This window comes from Chanodichthys erythropterus, chromosome 7 (assembly GCF_024489055.1).
Source record: "Chanodichthys erythropterus isolate Z2021 chromosome 7, ASM2448905v1, whole genome shotgun sequence".
In the NCBI taxonomy this organism is placed as follows: domain Eukaryota; kingdom Metazoa; phylum Chordata; class Actinopteri; order Cypriniformes; family Xenocyprididae; genus Chanodichthys; species Chanodichthys erythropterus.
The window spans coordinates 44,656,603-44,667,952 of record NC_090227.1 but is presented as its reverse complement, the minus strand read 5'-3'; the positions used below and the strand labels follow the sequence as shown (position 1 = coordinate 44,667,952).

Sequence of the window (11,350 nt, the reverse complement as noted above, 5' to 3'; positions counted from 1 at the left end):
CCATTGCAAAGGTTCCGCCAGTAGTGGGCACTCGTGCAACCTAAGCAATGACGTACATCCGAGTCAACGAGACTGAGGGAAGTTAGCGAGGGAAGGGCATTTAAAAAACGAAACTATATTAATAATAGTTCGCGGTTTCTATGATCAATGAATATCATATGACATGTTTCCAACACAATCATTACATGTTCGAAGGAGTTAATGATTGTGGGGAATGGATTGGCTGTCAGTTACCGCCTTGCGCACTGATTGGCCAATCGAACATTTAAACTTTAGACCCATAAACCGCTCAAATCACTCCAACGGTCGCATCAACATGTTTTATTCGGTTCTCGTCGGTTTGTTCGTTTCTTTATTAGTTTATCTGTACTTTCGTTTCCCATATTTTATTCAGGATTGTATTTACGTACTCAAAATCGTTAACGTCGGGAGGCAGGTGAGGCAATTCGGCCGCAAAACTCCGTGTTACACGATCCTGGAGCGCTTCGAGGACTCCGTGAGGAAACACCCGGAGAAGCGCTTCATCGTGTTTGAGGGAGAGAGTTATTCTTACCGGGACGCGGACAGGGTCAGTAACCGAGTGGCAAACGCGCTTCGGGAGCGCGCACAGGTGCGTCCAGGTCAGATCGTCGCGCTCTTTCACGGGAACGCGCCCCTGTTCGTGTGGACGTGGCTCGCGCTCGCCAAACTGGGCTGCACGGTCGCGCTCCTGAACACAAACATCAGGAGCAGATCTCTGCTGCACTGCCTGGCCTGCTGCTGCGCCACAGTCCTCCTCACTGATGCAGGTGATGAAGAGCAGCCCTCCAGTCTGACCAGAACTGACCTCATATCTATCTATCTATCTATCTATCTATCTATCTATCTATCTATCTATCTATCATGATGAAGTGAAGTTATTTCTGGATCTTATGAATAACATTCAGGATATCAGGATTAAGTTCTGTTCAAATTCTGTTTTGCATTTATATTGTCAAGTGTAAATGAATGTAGTTCAGTATGATTTATGAGTTTTTGAAGTACTGAAAAACAGTAGTTCTAAAGTCCTAAAAGCATTAAACATCTTGATGTTTTTCTGCAGATTTGGCAGCGGTGGTTGCTGAAGTTCTGCCGTCTCTCCGTGAGCAGGACGTGTCTGTGTTCGTGCTGTCAGACGCCCGTGAGACGGACGGCATCGTGAATCTGTCTGCAGAAGTGAGCGGCGCGTCTGAAGAGTCCCCGCCCCTCAGTCTGAGACGTGACATCAGCATCAAGAGCCCCGCCCTCTACATCTACACCTCCGGCACCACAGGTGAAGCTCCCGTGCTCTCCGACGCGTGTCAGTGTCTGCGGCGCTCGCTCACATTCGTCTGTGTGTCGCAGGTCTTCCTAAAGCTGCGGTGATCAGCCACGAGAGAGTATGGATGATGTCGTTTATGCAGCACCTGACCGGCGTGACCTCCAGCGACATCATCTACACCTGCCTGCCTCTGTACCACAGCGCCGGCTTCCTCGTCGGCCTCACAGGAGCCATAGAGCGCGGTAAAGTCACCAGAGTCTGATGTTCAGATGCTCCTGGTGTGTCTGTTTCATGTTCTGAGTCTGACTTCCTGTAATTAAAACTTCCTGATAATTCACTCTCCTCCATGTCATCCAAGATCTTCATGTCTTTCTTTCTTCAGTGGAAAAGAAATGAAGGAAAACATTCCAGGATTTTTCTCCATATAGTGGACTTCACTGGGGTTCAACAGGTTGAAGGTCCAAATGTCAGTTTCAGTGCAGCTTCAAAGAGCTCTACATGATCCCAGACGAGGAATAAGAGTCTGATCTAGAGAAACCATTGGACATTTTCTAAAAAATAAAAATGATATACTTTTTAACCACAAATGCTCGTCTTGCACTGCTCTGTGATGCTCCACGCATGACGTAATCATGTTGGAAAGGTCACGCGTGATCCAGTGAAGGGGTTCTGTGGGTTGGAGCTGCTCATGCGTCTGTCTGTGTTTTCAGGGATCACGGTGGTTCTGAGGAGGAAGTTTTCAGCTTCCCGGTTTTGGGATGACTGTCGGGAACACAAGGTGACGGTCATCCAGTACATCGGAGAGGTCATGCGGTACCTGTGCAACACACCCCAGGTAAAGTTCCCATGAGCCCCTTAAATCATCCTCGATACGTTTGTGTTCTGAAGTAGACGTGCTGATATTTGGTAATGCGATATATATCACGATAATGAATATGCACAATATTGTTATCGTAGGCACTTAAAAATACTGTAAATAATAATTAATTACCAATTATTTTTTTTATTATTAATTTTTACAATTCATTAAGAACACTTTCCCCATCAACCGTATCAAATGCACAACACCGCTGTATTCTGCGTCAAAGAGATGTAAACGAGCCCAACATGCACGAGAGGCACATGGCGGAACGAGTGAAGGAGACGCGCTGAATGAAAGTGCACGTTCACTCTCTGACAGCAGAGGGCGCTGATGGAACAGCAGAAATGCAGCGGTTACCCCGGAAACCCCCGGTGAAGGTTTTAAAATGCTTCAAACAGACATTCATTTTTTTGTAATCTCAATGTTGTTCATCACAGCACCAAATACTTAAAGACTTAATGTTTAAGTTTAAAATAAATAGCCTATTTTTATATTTTAATCTGGAATACAACATGATTAGAAATGTTCTGATTATTGTTCAGTAAAACTTTGAGAAACACGGCTTCATTAGTTAACATGTTAATTCATTATTACCAAACTGACCATGAAAAATACTTATAAAGCATTAATTATTCTTAGTTACTGTTAATTTCTTAGTTACTGTTTAATAATATTACTAAAATCAAAATAACTTATTTATTGGACCTGAGATAAAACTAACAATGATCAGTTGTGTTTCTTAACTCACATTAACAAAAAATTACACTTTCTGTAACAAATGTAGCTGTTGCTCAATCTGAGTTAATGCATTAAATAATGAGATCTTATTTTAGTGTTTCCTGTTGTTCTTTATAGCCTAATTCTTTTGCACTTTAATCTGTTTGAAAATTTTCCTTTATATATTTTTTGATTTATTGTATTATCGTATTTAAACTTTTAGTTCTTTTGTTATTACAAAAAGAGTTCTTAAACCTGTTATACTGACAACACTTTTTTTTTGCAACTTATTTCAATATCGTGATAATACCGTATACCGTGATAAAAGCTTCAGCAATTAATCGCAACATGAACATTTGATTCCGTCACATGCCTAATCTGAAGATGAAAGTCTTATGGGTTTGGAAGGACATGAGGGAGAGTAAATGATTTTTATGTTTGATTGAACTATCCCTGATGGAGTGATGTGAGCAGAAGAGTGTTTGAGCGTCTGCTGTGTGTGTAGAGGGACGGCGAGCGCGATCACAGCGTGCGTCTGGCGCTGGGGAACGGGATCAGAGCCGACACCTGGGAGGAATTCCTGCGGCGCTTCGGAAACGTGCGCATCTGCGAGGGCTACGGAGCGACTGAGGGAAACGTCGGATTCATCAATTATATTGGGAAAATCGGTTCCATCGGGAGAGTGACTGCGGTCCACAAGGTCCCATAATACACTAAACATGATGTGAAATCTGAGGTTATTCTGTGTGTGTGTGTGTGATGATGATGAACTCGTGTGTGTGTGTGCAGATGCTCATTCGTTATGCCTTCATTAAGTTTGATCCGGAGACGGAGGAGCCGGTGCGGGACGCTGCCGGACACTGTGTCGAAGTCGCTCCAGGTAAGACGGTTTAATTAGATAATATAGAGCTTGATCTGCTGGGAATGATCATTTCATACGGCTTCTTCATGGTGTTCGTGTTCGGCCAAAAGCCAAATGACGATCAGCTCCACCTCTCTGGATGTAATGGGCGGAGCTTAACCTAATTAGGTATAGGGTGTGGCTGAACCTTCAAGCTCCACCCATTATGTCCAGAGAGGTGGATCTGGATGTCAAGCTCTGCAGTGAGCCTCTCTGATAATTAGTTGTATTGAAATAAATGGTGTGTGTGTGTGTTTACTGTACAGGTGAAACTGGGCTGCTGGTGGGAAAGATCAGTAAATTCACTCCGTTTAATGGCTATGCTAAAAACCCTGCGCAAACAGAGAAGAAGAAGCTGAGGGACGTCTTTCAGAAGGGAGATCTGTACTTCAACACTGGAGATCTCATCCTCGCCGACCACGACGGCTTCTTGTACTTCCGGGATCGGATTGGAGACACGTTCCGGTGAGACGCGTCCGGCGCAGCGGATTCGTGACTGAAGGACGCGCGTGAACGCTAGTAATTCGTGTGCTTCTGCTGATTTAGGTGGAAAGGAGAAAATGTGGCAACGACTGAGGTGTCTGAAATTCTGGTCATGCTGGATTTCATTGAAGCCGCAAACGTCTACGGCGTTAGAGTTCCAGGTGAGGACTGAAACCAGCAGCTTGTGTTGGGTCAGAGGTCAGCGTCAGGCCCGTCTCAGGTGTTTTTATCTCAGGTCACGAGGGGCGTGTTGGAATGGCGGCTCTCAAGCTCACAGACGGGATGGAGTTTGACGCATCTGCCACATACGATCACATGAAGAACCTCCTGCCGGCGTACGCCAGACCGCGCTTCATCAGAATACAGGTAATGCCTTGTTTTTACCTCCATCTTTTAGAAACATTGATCAGCGAACATAAACAGAAGCTCAACCGTACACACGAGAATGAACCTCATTGGATGTTGCGGAAGCTCAGATATGCCATGTGACGCGTGAGAATGAACCTCATTGGTTCTCACTATATATGTTCGCTGATCAGTGTTTGTCAATAAAAGCACACGTTAAATCTGAAGTGATCGAGTCTCTTCAGGAGATTTAGATTAAACGCTCCACTCATATGGATTTATCTGATCTCTTTATGAATGTTTTGAAGCGTCAGTTTTGGGTGAACTAACCCTTTAACAAATTCTTCAGTTGTGATTTTATATACTAAACAAATTCAGTATTAAACAGATCTTGAAAATCATTCGGTTTCAGTGTTTTTTAAATAAGAAACATTTCTATGGAAGCTTGTTTCTGCCACAGAATAGAAAATAACAACATAACTGCAGCTTTTTCCTTGTAATTGCAAGTTTATTTCTCAGAATTTGGACTTTATAACTCAATTCTGAGATGAAAGTCTCAGCTCATGTTTGATTCTGATGAGGAAACGAGCTTCCGTTCTCAACGTGTCTGACGGTCGTTTCCTCCTCAGAACCAGCTGGACATGACAGGAACCTTCAAACAGGTCAAAGGTCAGCTGGTGCAGGACGGATTCGACCCAAACGTCATCCGTGATAAACTCTTCTTCCTGGAGGACTCCGAGCAAACGCTCGTGCCCATGACGGAGGAGATGTTCAGCTCCATCAGTGAAGGACGCTTGAGACTGTGACAAACACTGGATTTATTCAGAATCACACCATGATCTGATGATTTCAGTCCATCACTGGAGTCTGAACACATCTGTGACTCAAAGGAAATACTGAAACATAATTCTAGGTCGAAAATATATTGCAAAAATAAATAAATCCTACATTAATAGTAATAATCTTTAGACAATAATAATTTAGCATAATTGGAAATGAATGTATTATAAATAAGCATAAGATTCCCAAACATTTTTGTCCATCTGAGATTTAATATTTTAATAATTTAACAGCACATTCACATGATGTCGGTCACATGACTATAGTCTGTTTCTGCCACGGAATAAAAAATAAAGGGAATTTTAGCTCACAATTGCAAAAAAAAAAGTCTGAATTGTGAGTTTAAATGTTGCAATTCCCTTTTGTATTGTATATTCTGTGGCAGAAACGGGCTTCCACAGATGACACGCATGTAAAGAAATCTCATGACCTCCAGTTTGAGAAACACTGAAGACTAATCCATTTTTGTCCATAGTTTTTAGGACGATGACAAACAGAAATTCAGTCAGTGTGTCCGAACTTTTAGCAGTAAATGTGTGTGTGTTTTCAAGTAAATGTGTTTTTATTAATCAATACTGAGAGACACTGATCATATGATGCTTTCTGTAATATTAAAGGAACAGAACGAATGTGTTGTGATGTTCACTGACCTGCCTGTGTGAAAACATCCCTGACACACCTGTGTGTGTGAGTGTGTGTGCGTGTGTGAGTGTGTGTGTGTGTGTGTGTGTGTGTGTGTGTGTGAGTGTGTGTTATTTGGAGTGCAGTGGGCTGGTCTCTGCGAGCGGGAGGCAGTTTAAGCAGCTGGCGCGGCTGGTGACCAGCCCTCTCTTGAAGGGGTGGTAGAGCTGCTGCATGCCGCACTGCGCCCAGACCTGCGACAGGCTCGGCACGCTGTGGAACTTCAGCAGACGCTTCTGCGCTCTCGGCTGCGCCGGCTGCTCCGGGATCTGCTCCAGCGGGTGCGAGCGCTCGGGTCTGGCGGGCGGCAGCTCGGCGCTGCAGCTCATGGAGCGGATGGCCCGTCTCTGGCCCTGACGCACCAGACGGCCGTCTATCATGGGCTCCAGACGCATCCGGCTCAGCTCCGAGTGGATGGTCAGCGGCGCCTCCTCCTGGTCCTCCTCGCAGCTGTCGGGGTCAGAGATCAGGCTGGGCTGGCGGGAGAGAGCGCAGGCCTGCAGAACCTCGCGGGACGCCTGCTGGATGAGGCTCCAGTCCCTCTCGATGTCCTGCACGCTGGTGAACTGCGACGTCACGGCGAAGCGGATGATGAGTTTGTTCCCGATGGCGGCTGGAATCAGAAACATGTGACCGGATTTAGTCAGTTTCCTCAGCAACTCCTGCGTCGCTCCGTTTCCAGCCTGCCAACAGAAGAAACGTGCTCATGTGACCACAGGATAACAGATAATGTTCTGTTAAATAAGTCACGTTCTCACTTTTCCAGCACAAATATCTAAACATTCCTAAATCGACTCATTTACAGGAGAAGCACAATGACACATGATAAAAAGTCTGAGAAATGCATCAAAATAAAGTGATAAAAATATATCTGTTTTGGGGAAAATAAATATTTTTCTTAGGGATTATAAATATAAATTAATAATTAAAAAGAAAAAAAAATATTTCACTCAATAAGTCACTTAATTTCAGTTCATTTTGATGCATTTCTCAGAAAACAAGATTATTTCTCTTCTCCAGTAAATGTTTGTTGATTTAACAATGTTTAGATGTTTGTGCTGGAAAACACTGAGGAAGAACACAATGATTTTAAATACTATGGCAAACATCTTCCCCGTCTCAGGAGACACCTGATCTATAATCAGTAAGCACCATGATTATCGTGATATTCTCATGTGATTTTAGCTCTGATTGTTTCACACAGACGTAGCGAAGCGTCTTTCTCTCACTCGTAGGCAGAAGACGACCAGGCCGAGGTGCCGCTGCGCCGGGATCTGGAAGTTTGTGTCGTTTCTGACCAGAGACTCGAACAGCTTCGCCATCTCCACGCTCTGACATCACAGGAAACACATCATCACAGACAGGAAATGTGAGCATAACTAGAGCTTTGACCGCTCGGCCTCATTGTGAACTGTTGATAAAATCTGACGTGTTGAACTCGTGCAGCTATCGTAATGACGCGTCTCACGTGTCGGATATGATCCTGCAGGTTCTTCAGACCGAAGGAGCGCATCACAAACCACAGCTTCAGAGAGCGGAAGCGGCGGCTCAGAGAGATCTGCCAGTGCTGAAACGACAGGTGAGCGTTAATTAACATCGCACAGATTGACACCGCGTAACGAGTGTGACGTGAGCGCACCATGAAGTCGGTGGCGTCGCAGTTATCGTGTCTCAGGTACAGCGGGTCGACGGTGAACGTCTGCTGAAGCTTCATCTTGTTCTTCACCCTGCAGTCAAACAGTCTTTACTAACACCTCATGACACTCGTTAAAGAGCGAAAGAAATTAATGCATCAAAGATACATTAAACTGATTAAAAGTGACATTTATAATGTTACAAACTGTTTTCTATTCATCAAAGTATCCTGAAAAATAAAATGTATCAGTTTCCACAGAAATATGAACTGTTTTCAACATTGATAATAATCATAAATGTTTCTTGAGCAGCAAATCATCATATTAAAATGATTTCTGAAGGATCATGTGACACTGAAGACTGGAGTAATTCAGCTTTGATCACAGGAATAAATTACACTTTACTATATATTCACATAAAAAACAGATGATTTACTGTATTTTTGATCAGATAAACACAGCTTTGGTGAGCAGAAGAAACTCTTTCATGAGTAAATTAAGTTTAAATTCCTCCAAGCAGTTTATAATTTCCAAAAAAGGAAACAACTGGACAAACGTGTCTCTCACCAAAATGCTGTACAGTCAAAATGGACCATCATCCACTTCGACGGGTTGAAGACGAATGAATCGGCAAACTCGATTCCGCTGAGAAAATAGCGCAGTTCAGGACAGAGCAGAGCAGATCCAGCGTACGCCGCGTCCACGTGCAGCCAGAGACCCTCGCGCGCACCTGCGATCGACACACACACACACACACGTGTGCTCCAGAACATTCAGAAGCTTTTAAACATGTTCGTGTATATCCACGGGTCACTCACACACGGGGCCGAGTTCATCCAGACGGTCGAAGGAACACACGCCGGTGGATCCGAGCGTCGCACACAACTGCAGGACACATCAAACACACACTCAGTCACTTCAGCACAGCGAAGCATCAAACAGCTGGTTGGTTTCAGGTGCGTCACCATCACGGGAATGAAGCCTCTCCTCCGGTCCTCGTCGATGGCGCGCTGAAGAGTTTCTCCACGCAGAGAGAACGCCTCGTCCGTCTCTAGAAACCTGATCTTCACCAGAGAGATCAAACCGGCCTTCTCCACTGACGAGTGAGCCTGAACACACACACTCATGATGGTCAATCATCGTCACAGCAGCGTTGATCATGTGACAGGACGGCTGGTCAGACTGCTGTACCTGATCGGAGGCGTATGCGATGAGTCTGGAGTTCAGCACAGATTCGTCCGTGTCGGCGTGTGTGAATTCAGTCTTCATCTGCAGGATTCGGTCCTTCCGGGCGACGAGCAGAGCGACCAGCGTACACTCACTGACCGTACTCTACACACACACACACACACACACACACACTGAATTACACCACGAATCATAATCGTATATGGAAACCACGGTAATTAAAGAACGAAAACATACAATTATATTATGAATCATGATTCGGATCGCGTGTCAAACTGCTGAAATCACGTGACTTTGGCGCTCCGAACCGCTGATTCGACACACTGATTCATAACGCTCCGAAGCTTCCTGAAACAGTGTTTTGAAATTGGCCATCACTAAATAAGTCGTTATTTTGTTTTTTTGCCGCACCAGAAATATTTTCGTGGCTTCATAATATTAATACTGAACCACTGTACTCACATGAACTGATTTAAATATGTTTTTAGTACATTAATGGATCTTGAGAGAGGAAATGTCATTGCTGGCTATGCAGGCCTCACTGAGCCATCGGATTTCATCAAAAATATCTTAAACTATGTTCTGAAGATGAATGAAGGTCTTACGGGTGTGGAACGGCATGAGGGTGAGTAATAACTGACATTATTTTCATTTCTGGGTGAACTAACCCTTTAACATGGGATGGTTGATAACGCAATTTGTGTGTGTTTGTCTTGTGTTGTGTGTTTGTGTACCTGCAGTATTCCTCCTCCATTGCTCTGTGGATGATGGTGTAAATAGTGATCTGGCAACCCGAGTGCTTTACACAACCAGTCCAACACACACATCTCCAGCTCCGTACATGCCGGACTCGAGGCCTGCAGAACACACACACACACACACACACTATTCAACATAATGCGTAAGGCTGACACAGAGTGTGTGTGTGTGTGTGTTTTGTATTACCCAGGTGAAGCCGAGGCAGTTAATGGCGTCTGCCAGCATGTCGCCCAGCAGAGACGGCCATGAGGTCAGCGCAGGGAAATACGCGTGCATGTGAGGACTCTGCCAGTGCACCACCTACAGGACACACCGGAGCATCACACCAGACATGCAGTCAATAACACAGATGGACGGATGGACTAACGAAAGACAGTCGGATGGAAAAATGTATGGACACACAGGAGACAGACGGACGAATGGACAGACAGACCCCGGGCATGATGATGTTCTCCACGTCCCTCATGATGCTGCTCCAGTCCTCCGGCTCATTCGGGGCGCTGCTGGGCAGAAGAGGACGCATGTAACCCGGCTGAACGTCCGGAACAACCCGCCGCTCACGGATCCGTGTGAGATACTGCTGTATGAAATCCACCATCTCCTTCCCTACACACACACACACACACACACACACACACACACAGGAACATCAACACATTAAAACAAACACACCGAGACGTTCACGATGAACCACTGCCAATGAAAAAGACTGAACAACATTAGAGTACAGTCACAAACATCAGATGAAGAGCTCAGACTCACACAGATTACAGCAGAACATGAATATAAAATCAATCTAATGCAGGAAAATGACTTCAGAAGATGACATACAAACCATTTAAAGTGATAAAAACAGTCCAGAATGTCCTGCATTCAATAAATAAATGTGAAGGAATAACCTGCAAAACTGATATAAAGCCACTCTTGTATATGACAGGATCAGAGCATTACCTCTCAGCCTGTACTCCTGCTCCTGCATCCCGTCCGTCAGAGAAGATCAGCCGTGTGTGAGCCGCTTCAGCTCTCGGGCGCTTTTATAGCCGCCGGTCACCAGCTGACGCAAACCGCCGCACATTTACTCCACAAAGACACGATTGATTCAGCTGTACGTGAGCGAGAGCGAGACCCTGAACACGGATCTGACTTCATGAGCACTGAGGAAACATCAATCCGCATCTGGAATATGAGTGCATTATCCCATCTACTGACTCCCACACACACACAGATGCTGGAATACTGTCGGTCAGCTGGTCCAAACTGTGAAACCCTTTATTGTGCATTTATTCAACATTTTTACAAAACAAAAGTCAGTTTTAGCTGGTTATAATCTACTGTGCTGGAGAGATGCTCAGATCCTCCTCAAAGAAACTAAACCATCCATTCTGTCTTTTAAAAATAAGAATCTTTATGACAGAAATACTTAAAAATGCATCACAGATTACAGACGGGAGGAAACTATAAACAGGAGAGAAGAGCGTTTGATTCATGACGGTGATTCTTACTGAGTCTGATGAAACACTGCAGGTGAAACATCTTCACATTATGACGCATTAAACGTTCCTTGCTCGCGGTTTTGAGGGGCTTTTGCCTGTTTATTCAAAGGCCAGTGGAGGGATATGGGTCAGAATCGAACCCGCGTCAGCCGCAGGAGCACCACAGAC

General features: G+C 44.8%; 2 protein-coding genes and 1 long non-coding RNA gene across 6 annotated transcripts; 2 read left to right on the top strand and 1 right to left on the bottom strand.

Annotated features, from left to right (window-relative positions):
* The first annotated feature begins 272 nt into the window (after window positions 1–272).
* slc27a2a (solute carrier family 27 member 2a) lies at window positions 273–6,115 on the top strand. 2 transcript variants are annotated; one of them, XM_067390707.1, is made up of 10 exons: window positions 273–788; window positions 1,082–1,291; window positions 1,363–1,521; window positions 1,990–2,114; window positions 3,364–3,558; window positions 3,648–3,738; window positions 4,026–4,224; window positions 4,306–4,403; window positions 4,463–4,608; window positions 5,217–6,115. In XM_067390707.1, the coding sequence occupies exons 1-10, from the start codon at window positions 317–319 to the stop codon at window positions 5,391–5,393; spliced, it is 1,872 nt and encodes a 623-aa protein (XP_067246808.1). In that variant the 5' UTR covers window positions 273–316; the 3' UTR covers window positions 5,394–6,115. The 2 variants fall into 2 exon arrangements, with proteins under 2 accessions (XP_067246808.1, XP_067246809.1); XM_067390708.1 differs by having other exon boundaries at window positions 4,478–4,608; window positions 5,217–6,113.
* Window positions 6,116–6,178: 63 nt separating this feature from the next.
* hdc (histidine decarboxylase) lies at window positions 6,179–10,767 on the bottom strand. 2 transcript variants are annotated; one of them, XM_067390706.1, is made up of 12 exons: window positions 10,641–10,767; window positions 10,123–10,295; window positions 9,876–9,989; window positions 9,665–9,787; window positions 8,934–9,074; window positions 8,708–8,851; window positions 8,561–8,627; window positions 8,310–8,472; window positions 7,748–7,835; window positions 7,577–7,675; window positions 7,338–7,439; window positions 6,179–6,791 (listed from the first exon to the last, which is right to left on the bottom strand). In XM_067390706.1, the coding sequence occupies exons 1-12, from the start codon at window positions 10,666–10,668 to the stop codon at window positions 6,180–6,182; spliced, it is 1,854 nt and encodes a 617-aa protein (XP_067246807.1). In that variant the 5' UTR covers window positions 10,669–10,767; the 3' UTR covers window position 6,179. The 2 variants fall into 2 exon arrangements, with proteins under 2 accessions (XP_067246807.1, XP_067246806.1); XM_067390705.1 differs by having other exon boundaries at window positions 7,577–7,835.
* Window positions 6,656–9,789, top strand: LOC137023519 (uncharacterized). Of its 2 annotated transcripts, XR_010895554.1 has the most exons (5): window positions 6,656–7,252; window positions 7,344–7,477; window positions 7,598–7,687; window positions 9,419–9,555; window positions 9,671–9,789. It is a non-coding gene; the product is annotated as an uncharacterized lncRNA (long non-coding RNA). The 2 variants fall into 2 exon arrangements; XR_010895553.1 differs by lacking the exon at window positions 6,656–7,252 and having other exon boundaries at window positions 7,304–7,477.
* Window positions 10,768–11,350: the final 583 nt, after the last annotated feature.